General features: G+C 45.0%; 1 protein-coding gene across 1 annotated transcript in view; it reads left to right on the top strand.

Annotated features, from left to right (window-relative positions):
- The window catches only part of LOC141056264 (solute carrier family 2, facilitated glucose transporter member 3-like), a 40,178-nt gene extending 35,782 nt beyond the window's left edge, over nt 1-4,396 (top strand). Inside the window, exons 9-10 of the mRNA XM_073553003.1 lie at nt 410-619; nt 1,182-4,396. Of these exons, the coding sequence (XP_073409104.1) occupies nt 410-619; nt 1,182-1,391 (420 nt within the window). The 3' untranslated portion in view covers nt 1,392-4,396. The remainder of the gene's footprint in view (nt 1-409; nt 620-1,181) is intronic.
- The last annotated feature ends 11,849 nt before the right edge of the window (nt 4,397-16,245 follow it).

Genomic DNA, 16,245 nt, shown 5'->3' on the forward strand with positions numbered 1-16,245 from the left:
AATATCACCGTATGCTACCATATAGTACTTACATAATACCACTAAAGAGTGCTAAAAAACACTATAAAGAGCGTATTAATAACAAAACTAATAATAACATAAATACATAATATTGCCCTGAGATTGTAAGATTGTCGAACGCCACCATAAAGTGCTTACTTAATACCGTCAAACAGAGCCCAGATAAGACTACCGCACAGTGGTTAAATAATAATATCCAAGTTCCCAAATGTCATCACTGTATATTGCCCAAAATAATATTACCAACATATGCTATAATGACAGTACCCATGTAATAATACCTCTGCCTACCAGTCCAACACCATCCAATTACAGTGATGCCCATGGAAGGTAGCGTAATTACTAGATGACAGTGATGACATTTTTAATTTTCCTTCTATTGTTCCAGAACGGCGGCAAGGTAATAGGATGGAGTTACGTCAGCATAGCAGCAGTCTTTGGGTTTGTGGCTTTGTTTGAGATCGGCCCAGGACCCATTCCTTGGTTCATCGTGGCTGAGCTCTTCAGTCAAGGTCCTCGGCCGGCAGCCATGGCTGTATCTGGATGCTCCAACTGGACGGCAAACTTCCTAGTGGGCATGTTGTTTCCGTATGCACAGGTGAGTTGGAAAGGTGGTATAGATATCGGAAGGGGCTATTCACCAAGAAGTGGATGGACCATATCCAATATCCTGTCCACACTTAGGACAGGACTGGGTGAGCAAAAAGACTTGTGTTACCTGGTTCCGACCTCTGGTCCGCTCCACTTGAAGCCAGTTGGACTTCTTTTGCCAGCGTCCTTGGCCCAGCATCCAGGGCGCCTTTGTTATTTCCTAGACTCCAGGTCACTATATGATGTCTGTGTATGGCGATACCCTGGGCAACATTATGACATGGAGGCAACAATGGTACCAGGAGATGCCGAGCTGGCCAATGAAGTGAAACCCGACCTCAACAAACCAGAGATCGGAGTTGGGTACCGGAAATCTGTTTGCTTTCTCTACTGAATAGATTTTTTTGGACATGGGTTGTCAGCCCCGTTACTTGTCTCAGGGTAGGACCCAGATGAAAGTCTTACCTCTTGGCCGAAAACTTCTTTGAAGAACAAACTCCATAATTGTGTTCTCTCAACTTCATAAATTTCCTTTTTTCTTCCTCTACCCACCTCTTTCCATACTACAGAAAGGATGCGGTCCATTTGTCTTCCTCATATTCATGGGCTTCTTGATCATCTTCTTCATCTTCACTTTCTTCAAAGTCCCTGAAACAAAGGGTCGGACATTTGAAGACATTGCCCAGGAATTTCAGAAAAAGAGTCGTCTAGAACCTGCCAGGAAGAGCAACAGCGTAGAACTGACCGGTGTTAAGGTGCCGCAGGAACCGCTGGAGTGAACAGAACATGAGGCGATGGTAGATGTCCACCACGCTCTACCTCTTCTGCTCCAAACACGATCAGACCATGAACTGAAACATCTCAGGAAAGTTTTTTGTTTTTTTTTGCAAGGATTACATGGAAGTCTTGGAAAAAGTTGCATCATTGTGGAGATGTGAGCGCCCCTGGATCCATCAGAACCAGATTTACTGCATATAGTGTATAGTATTATAAGAATGGAGAGCCTTGTTCCTCCCGGTACAGATGATCAGGACCAGGACCATCAAAAACTTTTCGTCTAGTTTATTTATTTAAAGTGTATTCAAGAAGATATTTTTATATATTTGCTATTCTATCTTGTCCGGTTCACACGATTCTGCAGAAACATCTCCCCCCTTTCCCTTATCTCAGAGGCACGGCTACATTATATATTGACATAAAAGGGATTGTCCACTTTGAATGATCCCTGTTTGGTAGAAGGGTCCCTGTGTATCTAGCAGTAATATCGGGCAAATCTACAGCAAGTGTTAAAGAGTAACCGTCGGTTTAATTTTCTTTTATATAAATCAATAATGCACATGAAAATAAGAAAGTGTAATAGATCTTGCCAGATAAATTTCCTTTTTTCTTCTCTTGTGCTGATCGTTCATTCTCCATATTCATGGGTAAAACGTGACTTCGGTGAATATAGACTTTCCCATTACTGAGATAAGTGATGACAGTTGGTGCTCATAAAGTTCCATGGAGAACTGTAACTGTTGTTTCAGGAGAACGTGCAGTGGAACGTCTCTCACTTCTAGCTCCTCCATAGAATCTTGAAAGTACCAACCGTTATCTCTTATCTCGGTAATGGGAAAATCTGCCTTCATTGAATACAGAGTTTAGAGATCTTACCCTGAACTGAGAATGAATTATCAGTCCAGAAGGAAAAAGAAGTGGATTTCTCAGCTTATTTTTAGGTCCACGATTGATTGTTCAGTTTGCATATGTCGGGTGAAGAAGTTCTTGGGCATGTTGAATTTCAGAACGCCCCAACCTTTGCCTTTGATGACAGTGAGCAATCAAGCTTAACTCCCCATATCCTAGTGACATTACAAGCAAGTACGGCCAAACTTAGAACCATGAAACATAAAACGTGGTCTGCTCAACTTTTTTTGTTTTTGTTTGACCCAAAAACCAGACCTTTTCACGGATCATAACAGACAGGTCATCCATTATGTCACCCGTTAGTGGATCTTTTTTTTTAAGCAATGCACACGCCCAGAACAATAGAAGTGACATAATATTGTCAGTGCTCATAAAATCAGAATAAAAATTGATGCAAAATGGAAACTAACTTATCGATTTTCAAACCATTTTTTAAAGATTGATAAATTAAAATATAGATTCCATTTTGCCACCATTTGTTACTTATTCATTTTGTTAGCCTTAACCTTTCTTTAGGCAATCCCTTAAGAATGGCGGCTGGACACATTACAAGTGTAACCAGTAATTCTACCGTTGGACCGCTTTATATCCGTGCAATTGGGCGGGCTATGATTGCAGGTGGGGTCCTGATTCCAATACGGGTGCATTCAAATGTCCATGCACATCGGTCCGATATTGGACTGCAATGCATGGACTGGCCGTGGCACACCTGACCTGAGAGTGACAGCCACATAGAAATACATGAAGCTGTTTCGCTCAGGTCGCAGTGCCTTGGCTAGTCTGTGCATTAGCATGCAATCATAGAATGTTAGAGTTAGGGGTCATCGTGTCCAATCCCCTGCTCAATGCAGGATTCACTAAACCATCTCAGACAGATGTCTGTCCAGCCTCTGTTTGAAGACTTCTATTGAAGGAGAACTCACCACCTCTCGTGGCAGCCTGTTCCACTCATTGATCACCCTCACTGTCAAAAAGTTATTTCTAATATCTAATCTGTATCTTCTCCCTTTCAGTTTCATTCCATTGCTTCTCGTGTTTCCATGTGCAATAGAAAAAAATAATGATGATCCCTCTACACTGTGACAGCCCTTCAGATATTTGTAGACAGCTATTAAGTCTCCTCTTAGCCTTCTTTTTTTGCAAGCTAAACATTCCCAAATGCTGCAACCGTTCCACATAGGACATACTTTGCAGTCCGCTCACCATCCTGGTAGCTCTTCTCTGAACTTGCTCCAGTTTGTTCATGTCTTTTTTAAAATGTGGCGCCCAGTATTGGACACAGTATTCCAGATGAGGCCTGATGAAGGAAGAGTAGAGGGCAATAATGACTTCACGTGATCTAGACTGTATGCTTCTCTTAATACATCCTAGAACTGTATTTGCTTTTTTTGTTGCTGCATCACACTGTTGACTTATGTGCAGTCTGTGATCTATTATTATACCCAAGTCTTTTTTACATGTGCTGCTTCTTAGTTCTATTCCTCCCATTCTATAGATGTAATTTTCGTTTTTCATGCCCAGATGTCGAATTTGTATTTCTCCCTGTTAAATACCATTCTATTTGTCGCTGCCCTTTGTTCAAGCTTATCTAGAGGACCATTATTATAATTCCGAACCAATGTGCACGGACATCTGAATGAGCCGTAATAATGATAGCAAGGTCAACCAAAAAATAAATTTGGATGGTTTCTTCTGCCCACCATGATTGTTGGACCAGCACCAAGAGTCTGGAAGTTGGTTTCCAACACTGTCCTAATCATACTAGAGCTGCTGAATTGCAAATATCCAGCCTATATATATATATATATATATATATATACTGTATATATATATGCATATTTCATAGTGGGACCAAAAAATTTTATTAAACAAACATTGTAAAAGCAAATTTATCAGTTTTTAAAATTGTATCATATTATGGAAAGTGATGATGTACTACATGATGTATTTCATTTTATAATATATGTATATATGTATTTTCTTCTCTGTTTTCAACAAAAAAATTACATTTTGAGGGAAAAAAAGCACCATTAGGTCAAAATGAAAGTCGTAAAAAAACCCGAGATGCCAAAAAGTAATTAAATATTTTTTCTGAGTATTTTTTTTGTAATGATACCATAGTAGCGTTGTCTTGGCTCTTAGTCTCACCCTATTTAATGCTGTCATATAGTGCCAAATTAAGTGTCATTAACAGATCAGGTTATATACGGACGGCATATATAAAAGGATACAAAGACCCAAATAATATTCCCTTAAAAAGAACGTCCCATTTTTATATTTAACCCCTTCATGACCCAGCCTATTTTGACCTTAATGACCTGGCCATTTTTTGCAATTCTGACCAGTGTCCCTTTATGAGGTAATAACTCTGGCACGCTTCAACGCATCCTAGCGATTCTGAGATTGTTTTTTCGTGACATATTGGGCTTCATGTTAGTGGTAAATTTAGGTCGATAATTTTTGCGTTTATTTGTGAAAAAATCAGAAATTTGGCGAAAATTTTGAAAATTTCGCAATTTTCAAATTTTGAATTTTTATTCTGTTAAACTAGAGAGTTATGTGACACAAAATAGTTACTAAATAACATTTCCCACATGTCTACTTTACATCAGCACAATTTTGGAAGCAAAATATTTTTTTGTTAGGAAGTTATAAGGGTTAAAAGTTGACCAGCGATTTCTCATTTTTACAACAAAATTTACAAAACCATTTTTTTTAGGGACCACCTCACATTTGAAGTCACTTTGAGGGGTCTATATGGCAGAAAATACCCATAAGTGACACCATTCTAAAAACTGCACCCCTCAAGCTACTCAAAACCACATTCAAGAAGATTATTAACCCTTCAGGTGTTTCACAACAGCTAAGGCAATGTGGAAGGAAAAAATGGACATTTTAATTTTTCCAACACAAATTTCCTTTCAGCATCAATTTTTTCATTTTCACATGGGCAACAGGATAAAATAGATCCTAAAATTTGTTGGGCAATTTCCCCTGAGTACACCGATACCTCATATGTGGTCATAAACCACTGTTTGGGCGTACGGCAGGGCTCAGAAGGGAAGGAGCACCATTTGACTTTTTGAATGGAAAATATGCTGGAATATTTAGCGGTTGCCATGTCGCGTTTGGAGAGTCACTGTGTGCCTAAACACTGGAGCTCCCCCACAAGTGACCCCATTTTGGAAACTAGACCCCCCAAGGAACTTATCTAGATGCATAGTGATCACTTTGAACCCCCAGGTGCTTCTCAAATTGATCTGTAAAAAAAAAAAAAGTACTTTTTTTTCACAAAAATTATCTTTTAGCCTCAGTTTTTTCATTTTCACATGGGCAACAGGATAAAATGGATCCTAAAATTTGTTGGGCAATTTCTCCTGAGCACACCAATACCTCATATGTGGTCATAAACCACTGTTTGGGTGCAGGGCAGGGCCCGGAAGGGAAGGAGCGCCATTTGACTTTTTGAATGGAAAATTAGCTCCAATCGTTATCGGACACCATGTCGCGTTTGGAGAGCCCCTGTGTGCCTAAACATTGGAGCTCCCCCACAAGTGACACCATTTTGGTAACTAGACCCCTTAAGGAACTTATCTAGATGTGTAGTGAGCACTTTGAACCCCCAAGTGCCTCACAAAAGTTTATAACATAGAGCAGTGAAAATAAAAAATCATTTTTTTTTCCTCAAAAATGATTTTTTAGCACGCTATTTTTTATTTTCACAAGCGTAACAGGAGAAATTGGACCACAAAAGTTGTTGTCCAGATTGTCCTGAGTACGCTGGTACCCCATATGTGGGGGGGGGGGCACTGTTTGGGTGCACGGCAGGGCGCAGAAGGGAATGAGCGCCATTTGACTTTTTGAAATGAAAATTGGCTCCAATCGTTAGCGGACACCATGTCGTGTTTGGAGATCCCCTGTGTGCCTAAACTTTGGAGCTCCCCCACAAATGACCCCATTTTGGAAACTAGACCCCCTAAGGAACTTATCTAGATGCATAGTGAGCACTTTGAACCCCCAGGTGATTCACAGAAGTTTATAATGCAGAGCAGTGAAAATAAAAAATCTTTTTTTTTTCCTAAAGAAAATTTTTTTAGCCCGCAATTTTTTTTTTCACAAGGGTAACAGGAGAAATTGGACCCCAAAAGTTGTTGTCTAGTTTGTCCTGAGTACGCTGATACCCCATATGTGGGGGATGACCACTGTATGGGCACACGTCAGGGCTCGGAAGGGAAGTAGTGACGTTTTGGTATGCTGACTTTGATGGAATGGTCTGCGGGCATCATGTTACATTTGCAGAGCCCTTGATGTTCCTAAACTGTGGAAACCCCCCACAAGTGACCCCATTTTGGAAACTAGACCCCATAAGGAACTTGCCTAGATGTGTGGTGAGCACCTTAAACCCCGAAGTGCTTCACAGAAGATTGTAACGCAGAGCCATGAAAATAAAAAATCTTTTTTTTTCCTCAAAAAAAGAATTTTTAGCTCGCAATTTTTTATTTTCACAAGGGTCACAGGAGAAATTGGACCCCAAAAGTTGTTGTCCAGTTTGTCCTGAGTACGCTGGTACCCCATATGTGGGGGGAAACCACTGTTTGGGCACACGTTGGGTCTCAGCAGGGAAGTAGTGACATTTTGAAATGCTGACTTTGATGGAATGGTCTGCGGGCGTCATGTTACATTTGCTGAGCCCCTGTGTGCCTAAACAGTAGAAACCTCCCACATTTGACCCCATTTTGGAAACTAGACCCCCCAGGGAACTTATCTAGATGTATGGTGAGGACCTTGAACCCCCAAGTGCTTCACAGAAGTTTATAACGCAGAGCCGTGAAAATAAACACTAACCACAAGCCTAACCCTAATTCTAACCCTAACCCTCTTTTCAACCCTATCCCTCTTTTCAACCCTAACCCTCTTTCCAACCCTAACCCTCTTTTCAACCCTAACCCTCTTTCCAACCCTAACCCTAACCCTCTTTCCAACCCTAACCCTAACCCTGATGGAAAAATAAAAATAAAAATATTTTCTTTATTTTATTAGTTCTGCCTACCTATGGGGGTGATAATCGGGGGGTTCATTTACTTTTTATTTCATTTTGATCACTCTGAGAGTGATCAAAATGAAATAATGGAATCTGCAGCCGGCAGATTCGGGCGGGCGCACTGCGCATGCGCCCGCCATTTTCTAAGATGGCGGCGCCCATGAACCGGACCCGCCGGACACCGGGAGCGACGGGGGGACTTGGAAGGTGCCGGGGGCGGTGAGAGTGGGTGAGGGGGGGATCGGAGCGAAGGGAATAGGAGGGGGGTCAGATGATGACAGCGGCGGCAGATCGCCGCTGTCATTCAGTGGCAGGGGGGGCGATCGCCGGTGGGGGGGTCAAATCGGTGTCTCCAGCCATGTCCGATGCTACTGCAGCATCGGCCATGGCTGGATTGTAATATTTCATCAATTTTCATTGATGAAATATTACTATCGCTCTGATTGGCTGTTTCACTTTTAACAGCCAATCAGAGCGATCGTAGCCACGTGGGGGCGAAGCCACGCCCCCTGTGGTGAATTACAAAGCCCCCTGTATCTGCGGGTCAGGTGACCTTTCATTGACCCCGGTCACCCGACCCGCAGGGGGGCTTTGAATTCATGACACAGGGTATGCGTTATAGGTCGGATTGGCACCGACTTTCATGACGCATACGCTGTCACAGGTCAGGAAGGGGTTAATGGCCCACATTTATCAAGCAGTCTCAGCCACATTTCTTGTATAGTAAGACACCATAATATTGCAATTTTCTCAAAAACTTGAAAAAAAAAATTGCAATTTGCAAAAAAATTTCAGTTTTTGCACCATGGTCACCAAAAGTTTAAAAGGTGAGCGTGAAATAACGGAAGGGCTAAGACAAAAGTAGGATTCATTGCTGAACAAAGCTCCATTCCAGCCTTCATTGCTCCATTTCAGCCTTTGAGTTTCTTCTGGAGACCACATGAGGCCTTCATGAGGAGACAGCATCCTTGGTCCTACTCTTAGGATTATGGTATGGGGAGCATAATATATGATAGCCGGACCCCTCTAGCCTTATCAGAGGTGAAGCTTAAGGGTTCAGCTTGGGCAAGGGTGAACATCTGAGTGGACCCCTAACCGGTAACCCTGATTACAACTATGGTGGCACACTGCTATTACCGCTGCATGGTGACCATATAGTGGTAGATATCAGTCCTGCAGAACAAGTGCTATAATAATAAATAATAATAATAATAATACAGTACAGTTATAACAGGTGACAGAGTTATTTTTTTTCATCTTTTCCATCTGGCCCAGACCGACATGACGACTTCTCCAGCAAGGACTCAGACCTCAGCTACAGAGATGACAACAAAGACACATTTCACTTCTCACATTCCCTGCACCGTCGCCATCTATTCCCAACCTGCACAAACTCCTCATCCTGCTGATACCACAATACTGAGCCGCTGCTGCCATATATGTCCCTATTACTGCACCTGCTGTTTGGCACAATAACAGCGCTCTTCTTAGTGCCCCACATAATACTGCCACCACTGTGCCCCTTACATAGCAATAATGCCTCCTTTGTGCCCTGTAGAATGTAAAATTTCCCCTTAGAAAATATTAATGCCCTAGAAAACAGTGCCCACATTTTGCCCTTTTGATGGCCACAATACTCTTACTCTATGTTCCCCTATAACTGTAATGTTTCTTACCCACTTAACATTAAATAATATCTACTGAGTCCTCCATTGTCCAGCTGACCTCTACACAGTATGATGTCCCTTCAGCTTCCCCTGTACACAGTATGATGGGCCCATAGCTCCTCTATACACAGTATGATGTCTCCACTGCTCCCTCAATGTGCAGTATAATGACCCCCCCAGAAGCCCTCAAGCTGTATAATGGCCCCCACAGTAGTCCACACACTAGCCTTCGAACTGTATAATAGTCCCCCGCATTAGCTCCCCCATACTGTCTAATGGCCCCCACAGTAAGCCCCAAAGTCTATAATGGCCCACAAACTGCATAATTGCCCCTAAACAGTAGAATGGCCCCCACATTAGCTCCTACACTGTATAATGGCCCCCACAGTAAGCCTCAAAGTGTATAATGGCCCCCACATTAGCTCCTGTTGTGAGTTCATTTTTCCCTTCACCATTGAGGTCTGATGAACTCTCTCCTCTGTTGAAGGAAGGTAGTGAGGCTGATTACCAAACACCTGGGCAGCTAGATGATGACTGGGTGGCTGGAATTGAGGACTGGATATAAGGCTGCCGACGCCCTTCTTCCTGGCTGGTGATTTTCCTGCTGGATTCTTGGAGACCAGTCTGATTCCTGCATCTCAAAGCTAAGTTTTTCTGCTCTGCTTTGTACTCTTCAGTTTTGTTTTTGTTTTGCCTTGTTTTTTGGGAGTTCTGCCATCCCCGGCCGGGGGTGAGCTGAACTCCATTTTTGTCTCTGATTTGTTGATATTTTGCTCTGTCTTCAGAATATACCTGAGTGCTGATTTAGTCTTTTGAAGCCTAGCGACTTCAGGGCCTGTTTTTCCTATCGGTCGGTTGGCTCGTTTAGATAGGGTTTTTGTGGATGGCAGACAGCAGCTTTCCTATCCTGTCCTATGTAGTTAGCTTGGGCCCTATCATTTGCTCAACCTTTCTTTCTATCTGTGTTAGTGTTTTCATCTTGCTTCACCGTCATTATATGTTGGGGGCTGCCTATTGCTTTGGGGTCTGCTCTGGGGCAGTTTAGTTTTTCCCCTTTCTGTCTTTAGGCTATATAGTTCTCCGGCTGTGATCGAGGGGTCTAGGGCACCGTAGGAACCCCCCACGGCTACTGCTAGTTGTTGTGGATAGGTTCAGGGGTCTGCAATCCGATATCTGCCAACCTCTCTGGTTTTTCTGGACTTAGCTGGTATTTTGTTTTTTCCTCCTTCGGTGACTCATCATAACAAGCTCCCATGCTAATATCACGAAAAAATTGGAGCAATAACCACCGTAGTACCATAGTCTCAAAATATTAAAGGAGTCTTTAATGTTGTCATATAAGTATTAAATACACACATGTATATATAGTACAGCACATAATACGAAACAGAGATGTATTTAGACACAAGCCGAGAGTTCCAGATGACAAGAAAATCCTACACAGTGGAGTGGATATACATGGGATAGGGAGTGACAGCTATTGACTCTCAGATTAAGGTCATATCCCTAAGTCTATTATAAAATGCCATGGGAAAGTTCCCCAGCGTCTCCATATAACAATTTTCTCTCTAGTAGATTGTTAAAATCCTTACAACAAAACCTTATCAAAGGATCCAGGCATAGGAGACAAAGTGCAGCATACAGACTTAATAATAAGGGGTTAATCTTACTCATATCCGTGACCACGTGTAGGAACGCGCCCCTACGCGCGTTTCGCGGTCGCTTCCTCCGGGGGCCTCCATGTTGTAGGAGCTCCATAAGGGACAATTGTCCTTGTTTCTCCATGGTGATATATGAGATATATGTACTGTTATGATCCAGGATGGGATTTCGCTTTGACCCGTCCTGGTTAGACTAGGGGTTAATTGTGCTGCCTCTCTCTGGCAGCAGGAGGCTATTTAGTGCTCACTGGACCTGGGTCCGGTGTCAGTTATACTCCTGCCCTCGGCTGAGTTAAGTGACCTCTTGTATACATGTGCCTTGTGCCTGATATCTTGCTTGCTTGTTCGGTTGTGATCTGGTTCTGTCCCTGTTACGAGTTCTGCCTGACCCTCTTGTACTGCGCTACCTCTCGTGTATGACTCTCTGCTTGTGACCCGACTACTCTCTGCTCCTCCCCTTGGGACCACGTCGCCCTCTTGTGTATGACCTTTGGCTCTGTCTGACTACCCGTCTGTTCGTCCCTCCTGTACCTCGTTCGCCCGTACTGCTGTGACCTCTGTTTTGCCTGACTCTGAGTTGTTGTATGGTGTCCTGTCCTATCTGAATACAGGACGCTAAGCCCCGCCCCCTTGCAGTCACATGACCATAGGTCCCGTGCAGACTATTCAGTTTCAGTGTCCGCAGGTCCTATGCCTCTTTACCTTCCAGCGCTGACTGGACCCTGACACTATTAGCCTGAAGCACGCATGGTCACCTCTGCTGCCCTGCTCCACAGGTATCTTTTAGCACTGCTTCTGTTCTCAGGACACGCGCACTGGCTCTAGTGGCTCAACTGACCCATACCATTTTTTTTTCTCTGCTCCCATTCACCTGTGTGTGATGGATCCTGTGCACACTCTTTCTGAGCAGGTTAAGCATCTGACGCAGATGTCTCAGAAACTCTTTGGAGAACAAAGAGTCCTGGCTCAGTCTCAGCAGCTGATCGCTGACACTGTGCAGGGGGTTCTTTCATTGGGGGCTCGGGATGTTACATTAATTTCCCCTGAGTCTCCAGTGAAGTTACCAGATACCTTTTCTGGAGATAAAAATGACTTCAGAGTTTTCAAGGAGGGCTGTAAGCTTTTTTTTTCCTTAAGACCACACTCTTCTGGGGATGAAAGTCAGAGAGTGGGGGTCATTATGTCTCTGTTAAGGGGAGCCCCCCAAGCTTGGGCTTTCTCCCTTCCTACCACGGCCCCTGAGCGTATGACTGTGGATGCATTTTTTGAGGCCCTGGGGAATATTTATGATGAGCCTGATCGGGTGCGTATGGCTGAGGACAGGCTGATGAATGTTTGTCAGGGGAAACACTCAGCCGAGTGGTTTTGCTCAGAGTTCTGACGCTGGGCTGCTGAGGTCTGCTGGAACGACGCTGCTCTCCGGGGGTTGTTCCGTAGAGGCCTGTCTGAGCATCTGAAAGACGCCTTGGCTCTCCACCCCCCACCTGATGCCCTGGAGGAAGCTATGACACAGGCCGTCCGAATGGATCGCAGGTTACGGGCAAGGGGAGTGATACAAACCGAGACATCATTGTTCTCCCAAGGAAGGGGAGCCAGTTCTTCACTGAAAATCACGGCGATGGGAACCATCAACCGTAAGGAGGAAGAAAGGAGGCAACGGCACGTGAGAAAATGCTGTGTTCACAGTGGCGAGTCTGGACATGGGAAAAAGGATTGCCCCTCCCGGCCACTAACCAACAAACGACTGAGCCCGGGTGATTATCGTGGAGGTCACCCAGGCTCTCAGGTACCCTTTTCTGCATTTTCTAAAATGTCATTCCAAGTGGAACTTTGTTGTGGGGGTGTCTCCACATCCACAACTGCCTTCGTGGATTGCGGTTCATCATTGAACTTTATTGACTCTGACTTGGTGGCCAGGTGTAAGTTAGGGACAGTTAGGTTGGAGACTCCGATTCACCTTGTTGCTATTGACAAAACACCACTGGTTAAGAATGACATTGTGTTTTGTACTGAAGAGTTTCTCCTTAAAGTGAGTTCCTTACATCAGGAACGTATTTCATGTTTTGTAATGAACAATCTGCCTGCGGGACTGGTGTTGGGGTTCCCCTGGTTACAGCTGCATAATCCTGTGATTAATTGGGAATCTCGGGATATTGTTAAATGGGTTCCCTATTGCTCTGAGAAATGTCTTGTTTCTGTGTCTGTGTCGTCCGTGGGTCTAGAAGGCATTCCGGAGTGCCTGATAGATTATACTGACGTTTTCTCCGAAAAAGAGGCTGAGGTTTTACCACCACACCGCCCATTTGATTGTGCCATTGACCTGGTTCCAGGTGCTAAATTGCCCAAAGCCCGCCTGTATAACCTCTCGGGTCCGGAACGGGCTGCGATGAAGGAATATATTTCTGAGAGCCTCCGTAAGGGACATATTCGTCCTTCTGTTTCTCCTGTGGCGGCAGGGTTCTTTTTTGTAAAAAAAAAAGACGGTGGTTTGCGCCCATGCCTCGATTTTCGTGAGTTAAATAAAATAACTGTGAGGAATACTTATCCCCTTCCACTTATTCCTGATTTATACAATCAGTTGTCCGGAGCTAAGTGGTTTTCGAAACTAGACCTACGAGGAGCGTATAACCTTATCCGAGTCCGGGATGGAGATGAATGGAAGACCGCCTTTCTCACTACTGAAGGGTTGTTTGAAAATTTGGTCACGCCCTTCGGCCTGACCAACGCTCCAGCGGTGTTCCAAAATTTCATAAATCATGTGTTCTCCGATTTGATTGGACGTTTTATGGTGGTGTATTTGGATGACATTTTAATCTACTCGCCTGATAAACAGACTCACATTGGTCATGTTCGGGCAGTTCTCCAAAGGCTCAGGGAGAACTGTCTGTTTGCTAAACTTGAAAAATGTTTATTTTTTGTTCAGGAACTGTCCTTTCTGGGGTTCATCGTGTCTGCTGAAGGGTATCGCATGGATCCTAATAAGGTGCAGGCCATTCTCGAGTGGGTTCAACCGTGTGATTTGAAGGGTCTGCAACGTTTCCTAGGGTTCGCTAATTATTATCGGAAATTTATAAGGGGGTTCTCACAGGTGGTTAAACCCCTCACAGACATGACTCAAAAGGGGGCCGATATCAAGAATTGGTCAACCGCAGCGGTAGCGGCAGTTCAGTTTTTGAAAAAATGTTTCATGTCGGCCCCGGTTCTTATCCAACCGGACCCCTCTGAACCATTTATTGTTGAGGTAGACGCCTCAGAGGTGGGGGTGGGGGCGGTATTGTCCCAGGGACCCGCCACTTTGACCAATTTAAGACCTTGCGCCTTTTTCTCAAAGAAGTTCTCTCCGGCAGAGAGAAACTATGATTTGGGGAATCGGGAACTTCTGGCCGTAAAATTGGCTTTTGCAGAATGGAGGCATTTTTTGGAGGGGGCTGTCCATCCTATTACGGTAATCACGGACCACAAAAACCTAGCTTACATCGAGTCTGCTAAAAGGTTGACTCCCAGACAGGCTAGATGGTCACTTTTTTTTTCTCGATTCAACTTCTCGATCACTTTCCGACCAGGATCCAAGAATATCAGAGCGGATGCGTTGTCACGCAGTCTAGATCCGGTGTCCCCCCCGGAACCTCCATCCTCCATTCTTCAGCCTGGGGTGGTGGTGGCAGAGATTTCTAATGTGTTGGAACGAGAGATTCGAGAAGCCCAGGCTCTTGCACCTCCAGCTAAGCCGGTGGATAAACTTTATGTGCCAGCTCAGTTTCGTCTCAAGGTCCTCCAGGAGTTCCATGACTCAGTTCTGGGTGGACATCCAGGGATCTCAGCGACCCGGAAGGCCATTGCTAGAATGTTCTGGTGGTCTTCTTTAGCCTCTGATGTTGGGGAGTATGTGTCTGCGTGTGAGGTTTGTGCCCGTGCGAAAACTCCCCATAACCGGCCGGCCCGGGAATTGGTACCACTGCCAATTCCTGAGAGACCATGGACTCATCTGTCCATGGATTTCATCACCAACCTTCCCCCCTCCAAGGGTAATACCGTGGTCTGGGTCGTAGTGGACAGGTTTAGTAAGCAGGCACATTTTGTACCTTTGGCAGCTCTACCTAATGCGGAAACATTGTCCAGATTGTTTGTGGAGCATGTGGTGCGGTTGCATGGGGTACCCCTGAATGTGGTGTCTGATAGGGGAGTGCAATTTGTGTCCAGATTTTGGAGAGCTTTTTGTAGGAGGTTGGGTATTAGTCTGTCCTTTTCATCCGCCTACCATCCAGAGACTAATGGGCAGACTGAGCGGACCAATCAGTCTCTGGAGCAAATTCTGCGTTGTTTGACCTCAGCCCGACAGGATGATTGGTGTTCTGTGTTACCATTGGCTGAGTTTGCTTTTAACAACCGCACTAACCAGTCTACGGGTACATCTCCTTTTTTTTGCAATTATGGGTTTCATCCTCATTTTGGAGAATTTTCCCGCTTGAATTCTGGGTGTCCTGGGGCGGACGAGTCGATCCAGCGGTTGGGGGAGGTATGGCGGGAGGTCCAGAATAACATTACGAAGGCCCAGGACAAATTTAAATTTTTTGCGGACAAAAAACGGTCCGTGGGTCCAGTGTTTCAGGTCGGGGATAAGGTATGGTTATCCACCAAAAATATAAGGCTCAAGGTCCCCTCTGCGAAGCTTGGACCCAAGTTTATAGGTCCCTATGTAATTACCGAAGCAGTTAACCCGGTGGCTTTTCGGTTGCAGCTCCCGCCATCTCTGCGGATCCCAAATGTTTTCCATAAGGCCCTTTTGAAACCTGTGAGGTCCAGTGGGGAGGGATCATCATCTTCCCCGACACCGGTTCTGGTAGATGGGCAGGCTGAGTACGAGGTGGAACGAATTGTCGACTCCAGGTTGGTCCGTCGCGCCCTTCAGTATTTGATACATTGGAAGGGCTACGGTCCTGAGGAACGCTCGTGGGTTCCTGCTCGATCAGTTCATGCGGATCGGTTGATCCGAGCCTTTCACGCCAAGTACCCTGAGAGACCTGGGGGTCCGGTGGCCCCCCATTGAGAGGAGGGTACTGTCATGATCCAGGACGGGATTTCGCTTTGACCCGTCCTGGTTAGACTAGGGGTTAATTGTGCTGCCTCTCTCTGGCAGCAGGAGGCTATTTAGTGCTCACTGGACCTGGGTCCGGTGTCAGTTATACTCCTGCCCTCGGCTGAGTTAAGTGACCTCTTGTATACATGTGCCTTGTGCCTGATATCTTGCTTGTTTGTTCGGTTGTGATCTGGTTCTGTCCCTGTTACGAGTTCTGCCTGACCCTCTTGTACTGCGCTACCTCTCGTGTATGACTCTCTGCTTGTGACCCGACTCCTCTCTGCTCGTCCCCTTGGTACCACGTCGCCCTCTTGGGTATGACCTTTGGCTCTGTCTGACTACCCGTCTGTTCGTCCCTCCTGTACCTCGTTCGCCCGTACTGTGTGTGACCTCTGTTTTGCCTGACTCTGAGTTGTTGTATGGTGTCCTGTCCTATCTGAATACAGGATACTAAGCCCCGCCCCCTTGCAGTCACATGACCATAGGTCTCGTGCAGACTAT

Source organism: Dendrobates tinctorius, unplaced genomic scaffold, assembly GCF_039654945.1.
Source record: "Dendrobates tinctorius isolate UK_male_01 unplaced genomic scaffold, ASM3965494v1 ptg000196l, whole genome shotgun sequence".
Lineage (NCBI taxonomy): Eukaryota > Metazoa > Chordata > Amphibia > Anura > Dendrobatidae > Dendrobates > Dendrobates tinctorius.